Below are 9734 nucleotides of genomic sequence, written 5' to 3'. Positions count from 1 at the left end.
ACAATAACTAACTACATTGTATATTGACAAAATAAAAATAAAAAATAAAAATAAATAAAAATAAAATGGGCTACAAAGTTAAAAAAAAAAAGTAGTTCATAAATAACTAACTACATTGTATATTGACAAAATAAAAATAAAAAATAAAAAAAATAAAAAATAAAATGGGCTACAAAGTTAAAAAAAAAAAGTAGTTCATATTGTACTCTGTTATATAAAAGGAGTTATAAGTTACTTTTATGTACAAACTCATTAAACTGACATAAAAGATTACAACTAAAGAAAATTCCCAACCAAATAACATATGGCAAAGTAGTTGATTTCTGGTTGGTCCCAGTGCAATGGTGTTTGTAAGTAAATGATCACAACCAGTTACAGATTTTTGTGTTCCTTCTCCCTAGCCTTAAAAAAAAAAAATAGGTGATTTCTATAAAATCTATATATTTATCAATCAATTAATCATCAGCTATTCAGCATATAATTCTTGGTCTGAAATTTAATCTGGTAGTACCTAAAATAGACCTTTGAAATCCTTAAACTTTTCCCTCCAAAGTTCTGGCTAGATCTCAAAAATCAAACTTTTTTTGAATTTGGTTTTAAAAGAATCCTATAGGTTAATTCAAAGACAACCTAATTTTTATAACAAAATTAAATTATCTTTCCTCAATTTTTCACTGATTTATGCTGAATAGGTAAACCTTTGGTGCCATGATGTATCAGTGGTAGGAATTATTGAATAAGTTGTACTGGAACATTAATGTTTCAAGATTTAAAATACATTTGAGAATTAGGTAGAAATCACTAATTTAAAGATTTAGTTATACTAAACAACTTTATTATCACAAAGGCTAATATAAATGCAGAAGTTTCTTCTCTTCATGTACCTGAAAACAATAATGAGCTTATTACCAACCTTTATTTTTTTGATGAGATATAAACACATTAAGATTTATGTTTATAAGAATAGTATTTATTTCTATTTTCATCAATGCAAAAAATACTGTAATAAACTGGTATTTAAACATTACTAAAAAGTGAATGTTTTCTTCTGTATACTTCAAAGAAGACTTAACTTTTAAGGATTCAAATTAAAGCACTGGCAACCTTTACTGATTTAAGTTATAAGCCCATAAGATAAAATTAGTAACATAGTTTACAACTAAGCAAATGTGTGTCAGTTTACCTTTGGGGTTTTGCCATCTGTATCTGAATATATTTGGACTATTTCTTTTCCTTGTGCTTGGCTGTCTTCTGTTTGATCACTTTCTTTCTGGTCTCTTCTGTCTTCTGTAGGACTTATTTTCTCAGATGTTTCTACAATAACTGTTCCCAAATTTTGAGAGGTCTGTGTTTCAGAATCACTGCTTTTGGAGAAAAGCAGAGACAAAAATATCCAAGAATAGGAGTTGTTACGTGCACTTCTTTTAAGGTCAAGACCAAATACTATTATAGAACAGATTTACATATAGCTGTAAGTTTAATTTAGGCATTTAGTGGTTCTCAATTTAAAAAGAGAAAAATTAGTTTAAAAATATTTTACAAAATTATAGAATCTCAACAAGAAAATAGATTAGTCTATAGTATTTCTACCAAGCATTAACTCAGGAAACACATGCTTTAACATTTCCAGGGTTGGAACATATGCTATGTTCTGAGCCAAACCAGAAAGGTTTAATATTTCTAAAGAAAGTTTTTCCTTCGTCTGGGACAAAATTTGAATCTCTGAGGCTTTCACCCATTGATTCTAGTTCCATCCCTTATGTCTATTCATCATTCAGTAAAATACTTGTTAAGCACTAACTATGGGCAAGACACTTTCCTGGGCATGAAAGATAAAGCAGTAAGTGAATAAAGTAGAAAAACAATCTCTGCCCTCATGTAACCTTTATCTTAGTAAGGGTGGGAGGACAGAAAACAAGTAAGAAGAATAAGACCCAAGGGAGCTAATGGTGCAGAGGAAATCCAAAGGCAGCCCGATGAATTCCTCTACGCTCTTGGAGGCAGCATTTTGTTCTATGTAGGACTTCAACTGATTGAATGAGGACTATCTCCATTGTGACGGCAATGTGCTTTACCAAAAACTCACTGATTTAAATGTTAATCACATCCAAAACCATCCTCCAAGATGACAAATAAAATTAACTATCACAGGAGGCTACTGTCCCTGTAACACTCAACTTGGTTTCTTTTCACAGCAGCATCTCTTCAGTGTGGGGCTTGGTTTGGTAAGGAAGTTTTTGTCTTTTTGTATAGACAGTTCATAGGAGAAACCCTGTTTCAGAATGCCAGACATTATAATGGTTCCCTGACATTTACTTACAAACTAGATCCTATAGACTCTCCTCCTAGTTTCAGTTGCTACTCAGATTGGCCTGCTGCATTTCCTGGTGATTGTCTGTTTAGAGAATTCATATTTTTCTGTTTCCAGGCCATCAAACACCAATTTTCTCTCTCCTGATATCATGGGGATCTTGTAGCTGCTAGTGGTTGTCCCCACCTGTTCATGTCAACTAATTCTATTGTAGATATTATCCTTGACTTTTTGGTTATGCCCTCCAAGTCATTTATTTTGATGGGGGATTTGTGGGATAAATCTGTCACTGCTGCAGCAGCTTCCCAGCAGTACCAGCTTTTTAAATGGAAAAGAACTGTCAACAGAAAGGGCATGTGCTTAGGTGTCTATAATGTGTTTCTCGTTGCTCTTGTCAGAGGCTCCACATACCACCTCTGTCTGCTACAGACATATTCAGAATCTTTGCTTTGCTGAGCCATCCACTCAAGCTATCCTGTGCTCAGCATTGCCCGTTATCTATTGGGTTGTCTTTCAATATAACAATATATAGGTAACCTTTAAATATTCTGGATATTAGTCCTTTACCTTCTTTACATGCTGTAAATACGAGTACCTTCTTCAAGTTAGTCATCTGACTTTTAACTGTTTTTATATTGTCTTTTGTCATAGACGCTTAAAGTCTTGTTAATTTTTTTCATATGTGGCTCTGTATTTTCATGTCTTGCTTAAGTATGCTTCCTAGAGATCCTCCAAGATTATAAAAAAGTAATCTTGTAATTTCTCACAATACTTTTATAATTTTCACTCTGTCATGAAATCTCTAATCTATATGGACTGTATTAGGTAGTCAGACAGGCAATGAATATTGTTGAATGATTAAATAAATGAATTTATTCACTTCACAGTCTGTTATGCATTTCATCTTGTCCTCCATCAAAAACCTAACGAAATGAAAGAAACTCTGCTATTGTACTTTACCCTAAAATAGTGTGTCAAGAGATTAACTGTATACAAAATTCTATGAATCCAAATCTAGAGTAATCTATAAAAAAGGAATGAAAACCTAAACAGAATTATTATTTTGAGAAAGCATAGATACACCTATTTTTGACAAATTTATGGAGAACACTGCAGAACTAGGATTTCAAGGAGGGTCAAATGAACAAATAGGTCATTAAAAAAATAAAAGTATAAAATTTTCCAAGATTAAAAATCTTTGCAATCAAAAAACTAATGGTTCCATTAACTCCACTGAAGAACTCTGGGTAGAATTAAAATCATCTTGAGAAATAAATTGTTTTAGCTTACCCAAGTTTACATCTCTTTAAGAGATGTTCATGGGACATTCATTTACAGAATCTACAAATGGCAACATAATGTAGGCCTAAAAAGGACCTATACTGGCAATCTGTGGAAGGCAAATCTTTGTTATCTAAGACTGTCCAATTTCATTGTAACATTTTTAGAATCCTTGACCATCATTGAGAGTAAATGAATTAATGAAGAAAGAAATGCACACACTTCGCACACACAAATATCTTAGGCGTAGGGTGGGAGGAAGAGTTTGGAACTACAAATAAAATGATTCATTGTAATAACAGTAGCAAACACTTACATAGGACCTAACATATTTTAGGCTCTATTTTAATGTATTATCTAATTTATTTTTCACGTGTCTATGAATATGGTCCTATCACTGTGCCTATTTTATGGATGATGAAACTTGAGACACACATAGGTCAAATAACCCACCTATGTTCACACAGCTGGAGGATGTTAAAGTCAGGAATTGAACAAAGGCAGTGTGGCCACAGAGTCCATGTTCCTAACCCTCAAGATGCACTCTAAATAATGGTACAGTTGCATTAGGGCAGGGGAAAAAAATCCTTTCCTTTACTTACCTTATGTTCTCAGCTGGGACTCTGTAACAAAAGGCTGATTTAACAAGAGAAAAGACACAAATTTGCTTAATGTAAGTTTTACATAACACAGGAGTCTTCCTAAGGAAATAAAGACCTGAGTGTTTTTAATACTAGGTTTGATGAAGAGTGGAAACAGAATTTTGAATCAGGTCTGTATCTCACTTCCGTAATAACTTCGTATAGCATAGAAAGTCATGAAAAAATGTGATAGGACAAAAGGGTCTGGAGCTAAATGTAGTAAACTGGGGGACACTTAGCAAGGACTACTCATTCAGATTGTCTTAGAGTTCCTCTGTCTTTGAAGATAAGGATCCCTTTCCTCCAGTACCTACTTCAGCGGTGGTCAGAGAATTCTTCCAGCACCTGCCAATTCTCAAATTTCCTCAGCTATTATTTCCTGAGGTACCGAGTCCTAAACACTATCAGTTGGAATCATCTGTTTTTACAAAAAGTGGTGCTGCAAGTGAAAATACTGCTTTATAAGTGAAAACAAAAGAGAGATAGAAAGGGCTTTAGGACTTAGGTTGAAAACTTTAAAAGGATCAAAATGGCATGATATTCCTGAAGCAAAAAATTTTTTAAAAGGTCAAAGATCATTAGTGTCTTTTAAAGTAATTTTGAATGAAAATAAAATGCAGCAGTAAGAAGAGACACAAAGTTAGGACAAACACATAGACTCACGAACATTTATTGTGTGTTTGAGAAAAGTGACCAGGCAATTAAAAATGAATTTAATGATAAGAGAAAACAGAGGTAGAAATTATAATTGTAGGGATGGAAAAAAAGGACCTTCCCTCTACCTTTCTAAATTCTCAGCTGGGGCTCCTGTAACAAAAGACAGATTAACGAGAGAGAGAGAGGGAGAGAGAGAGAGAGGAGAGAGAGAAAAAAAAACTAGTTTATTAACAAGTTTATCACACTCATAACACATGGGAGTACCCTGAAGTGAGTATCTCAAAGAGACGGCTTAGAACTCCAACTTTTTTTTTTTTTTTTTTTAATTCCTTTTTGTCTTTTTTTACTGACCGGTAACAGGATCGCAACCCTCGGTGTCACGCCGCCGTACCGGGGACCGGCAACGGGATCGCAACCCTCGGTGTTGCGCCCGCACCGCGCTCAGCCAGTGAGCGGGAACCGGTCTCCACATGGGATCCGAACCCTCGGAGGGAGCGCGGCTGCGCTCCCAAGTGGTGCACTCTCCAGTGCGCCACCGGGCCGGCCCTTAGAACTCCAACTTTTAAAGCATCTTCAACAAAGAACAATAAATTTTTTAAGAAATGATAAGACAAAGGACCTTGAGTCCTAAGGAGCAACAAATCAAATATGGACAAGTATGTGGGAAACTAACGGTAGATAAAAGTTAGTTAGTAGAGTTTGTTATGTAGATTCCTCTGGTGCCATCCCCAGGCTCATCATGTGCTAAAGTTGTCTCAGGTCTTTACCTTTTGTCCTTTCTTGTAGAGGGGAGGAGGGAAACCTTTGTAAATATATGCACCACTTTTCGGAGAAGGGCAGAGAGCTTTTCTTGCATCTGCTTTTTCTCAGTTGCCTTCAGCTCAAAATAATCCTTATGCCAAAGTAGTACATTTTGGGGTGGCATATTCTGCTCCCCTTTATAATCTACTTAATAAATTCTTATTTCTGTGCTTTTCCCTACAAATTTCACTGTTCTCATTCTTTAATTTGCTAGGGACACTGAAATTGTATTTCTTCTTGAAGGTGTAAACAATTCCTCTTGGTTATCACCCATCACTGAATAGGCATGCTCTTATAAATACTATCCAACCATGGGAGATAAATATTAATAAGGTGATAATTATACAATATTGTATTTTATGTATAAGACTAAGTTCTATTTTTCTCAGTATTCAAGTAACTTTCTTATATTTCAGACTATGAAAAGCTAAAAGAAATAGAATTTTCTGAAGTCCCTGAAGTTCCACTGCAGGATTGCTAATTGTTTGAGAATTCTTTGCAGCCGAGTGATTCCTGAGACTGACTGTTCCTTCAGACAGGAAATGGAACTCTTATCACAGTGTAAAATTGAGTTTCACTGCTAAATAACTTAAACGACAATATTTTACGATATATTCTGTGATACATCTCCCAAAATATGTGACCTTGTGCATATGCACTAATATGATGAAATCAGAACCGAGTGTATTACCTAAATTTCATGTATTTATTCATACATTCATACATGCATATAAATGAACTGCACCACCATATTGTGAATACTATGGTAGTACCAAGTGGCTGAGATATAATTAGTAGCTGAAACTAGAATTTTCTTGAAGATTCAGATTAATTCTTAGTGGGTTTTAAGTTAAATAGGATTTTATCTCTAATTGCTTTTGAGAGCAGGGAAGAACCTGCAAAGTGGTAACAAGGAAATGGGAATGTAGATTTAGTCTTATAGCCTTATCTTCACAAATTTGGTTTTTCAGTTTCTTTATCTGCCTGAGGACAAGGGGTTTGACCTGATGATAACATAAAACAGTGATTCCCAAACTTGTCCGCACATTGGAATCAGCTGGGAAGCTTCAAAAAACACTGAAGTCTGTATCCCGCCCCCAAAATTATAATTTCATTGGCCTAGGGTGTGGCCTGAACTTCAGAATTTTTATAAGACCTCCAGGTGATTCTAGTATGCAAACAAGTTTGGAAACCAGGTTTTAAAATAATTTGCAGTTCTATGTCTGTGATTAAGAAAACTATCTAGAGGCATCCCAAATCTGAAACAGAACCACTACTGAAGATTTAAAAACAAAACAAAACAAAAAACCCAAAAAACCTAGGGAAAATAAAAGGATATATATGTCATTATAAAACCAGGTAGAATTTTAAAAATTATGGTAAATTGGACAATTTATTAGCAATTATGGCAACACTGAACTTTCCTATTGTCTAAGTACAATAAGAAGATGTTGTATCATTCATCTGCCTTTCTGATTTTACTGATGTGCTGCAACTGCGTATATGAATGTATAGCCAGGGGTAAGAGAAAGAAATATTATAGGTTTTTAGTATTCTCCTGTTGCTATCCACTAAGGGTTATATAACTTAAGACTAAGAATATGTAGAGCTATAACTTTAAAGAAGTAATTTTTAACCACCATTCAATTAAAGTTAGTACAATGACTTTGCATAATACATACATGAAATAATTAGTGAAGATGGTTCTTAATTTAAAGGATGTTAAACAGCTTGTAGACATCTGGTAACAAGCTGAAATGGGTCATTCAAAATTTATCTAACTAAATTAAAGGGGAAAAATGTTTCTCCTCCCAGGTTGGCATGTCACAAGATAACTAAACCGACTTAGTAGGCTTGCCTGGGAATCCTTAGCTGTCAGTGGTGAATATGCAAAGGGCCAGCAAATTAAATCAACCTGCCAAACTGTCAATTTCAAGCCTCATGACTGCATGAAAATAGCATCACTGGAAGAAATCAAGCATTGCCTTCTTTTGGGTTTCCTGGCACCTATTCAAATACTCATGCAGTTGTGGCTAATTTTGCATGCAAATTTCAGTCAATAAGCTCAGAACAAGACCTCCCAAGATATTTCAAAGGATCTGACAGTATTTTTTCTGAATACCAAATCAACAGTAGTTGAAATTCAATCTCCATTTGCCAGTGCTTTACATATGCACAGTGTCCCCACCACAGAGCTAAGTTAATGAGACCCTTACCTGCTTTCACTCACATCCTCCCAGCCGTCCTTGCTGAGGTTCTCAAACACACTGCTCATAACCTTGACGGAGTGATTGAGAACAGTGTGGTGACGACCCACAGAACACTTTTTCTTGGCAGCTTTAAATTTAACCTTGGTGGTGGTTGTCTTACAATCACATTGCCCAGATCTCACTTCCGTGGTGGCCATCTCAGCACTGTCTGCTGAATGGTGAGATTTCTCCACTGGTTTCATCAGCTCTTCACTTTCAGTTTTTGATGCCTTAGCTTCCGCCACTTGTCTCAGGGAAGTGACTTCCCTCTCCAGCTCACTGATTTTTACTTGAAGTTCAGTTTTGTCTTTTTCTACATCTTTACTCCCCTTTACTAGCTCTTCGAGCTCTTTTCCTCTGATCTCTGCATCTTCTTGCTGCTGTTTTAAGAGGGATTTCAGGAAATCATTTTCTCTCATTAATTTTTTATTCTCTTCTTTTAATTTTCTTGACCTTTTCTCAAAAGATTTTAGCCGATTTTCCAATTCAATGATCTAAACAGAAGAGTTTAATTTATAAATTAAATTAATTTCTTTTATAAATCCAAAACCATAATCTACTGTACTTTTATCATCACTCTAACTTATGAAAAAAAAATTACATTTGGCACAAGGACAAAATAAGCCTAAAGTACTTAATTTTTAAATAATTCTAAGGTGGTGTCTATGAATACATTCAAAAATGCAATAATACATCTGTTGAATAAAGGACAGATGGTAAAAGAGTTAAAATTCTACACAAAGTGCCATAGGATTAAGTATGTTAATAAATTGCAGAGTTTTCTGAGATCGTAAGTGCTTTGGATGTACACTCTATTCATCGTGGAAAAAATATTTTCAAAGAAAAACAATTTACACATAAAGCCAAAAATAGGTACAGAGAGAAACTGTATTAATAAATACCATTTCTCTTCAATATTCAACAATCATATAAAAAAGTGATGACTGAATACAAAATAATCTGAAACAATTTACACATAAAGCCAAAAATAGGTACAGAGAGAAACTGTATTAATAAATACCATTCCTCTTCAATATTCAACAATCATATAAAAAAGTGATGACTGAATACAAAATAATCTGTAGAGGCTGCTTTTTTCCTAATTTAGAAAAACATAATTTTAGTAGTTATGTGGTCCTTAGCTTATACACAAAAGGAACATTTTACCAAAAAATAAAGTCTAATCATTTCAAATTACAATGATTTCAAGGTTACAAAAAAATTTTTCCCATTTATTTCAATATACAATGTTCATGATGTAGGACATAGCAATGGTCACATATACTTCCTGGCAATAAGAAATTTCAAAATCTATTTGAAAAGACAGACAATTGCATACATAAGCTCAATAAAGGATATGGTCTGTGTGCCATCAAGGAAAGAGCAATTAATTCTAATTTATATAACAATTTCATGGAAGAGTTGATTTATATTTAGATACTGAAAAATAAATAACAAGCACTACTATTTGTAAAGTACATTTTTACTATTTACAAAATAGTTTCACAAACATGATCTCCTCTTCTGATCATCTCAAGAACATGAGGTAAGTAGAACCAATAATTATCTTTTCAGAATAGAAAAGAGAGATTCTGAAAAATTAAATTACACATAAGGGTAAACCTTTCCTGATTTGAACAGGAATTCAAATTCAGGATTTTCTGCCCCTTCCAGTATTCCACAAGACATATACAATGAAGTCACCAAGATATATATAGGGAAAATGAACAAAAAACTGGAGTCAAGAAAGAACTGGAGATAAGCAAGCAATCTAAATAACTGAAAAACAACACG

The 9734-nt window shown here is 34.2% G+C and overlaps 1 protein-coding gene across 1 annotated transcript in view; it reads right to left on the bottom strand.

The window, feature by feature from the left end:
* Positions 1–9734, bottom strand: part of LOC103604942 (centlein-like) — a 104044-nt gene that overhangs the window by 66042 nt on the left and 28268 nt on the right. The window contains exons 4-5 of the mRNA XM_008589519.1: positions 7908–8434; positions 1184–1364 (exon numbers count right to left, since the gene is read on the bottom strand). Of these exons, the coding sequence (XP_008587741.1) occupies positions 1184–1364; positions 7908–8434 (708 nt within the window). The remainder of the gene's footprint in view (positions 1–1183; positions 1365–7907; positions 8435–9734) is intronic.

Source organism: Galeopterus variegatus, unplaced genomic scaffold (assembly GCF_000696425.1).
Source record: "Galeopterus variegatus unplaced genomic scaffold, G_variegatus-3.0.2 Scaffold5495, whole genome shotgun sequence".
In the NCBI taxonomy this organism is placed as follows: Eukaryota; Metazoa; Chordata; class Mammalia; order Dermoptera; family Cynocephalidae; genus Galeopterus; species Galeopterus variegatus.
Note: the sequence above shows the minus strand (reverse complement) of the source record. Positions and strands in the feature narration are given on the sequence as shown.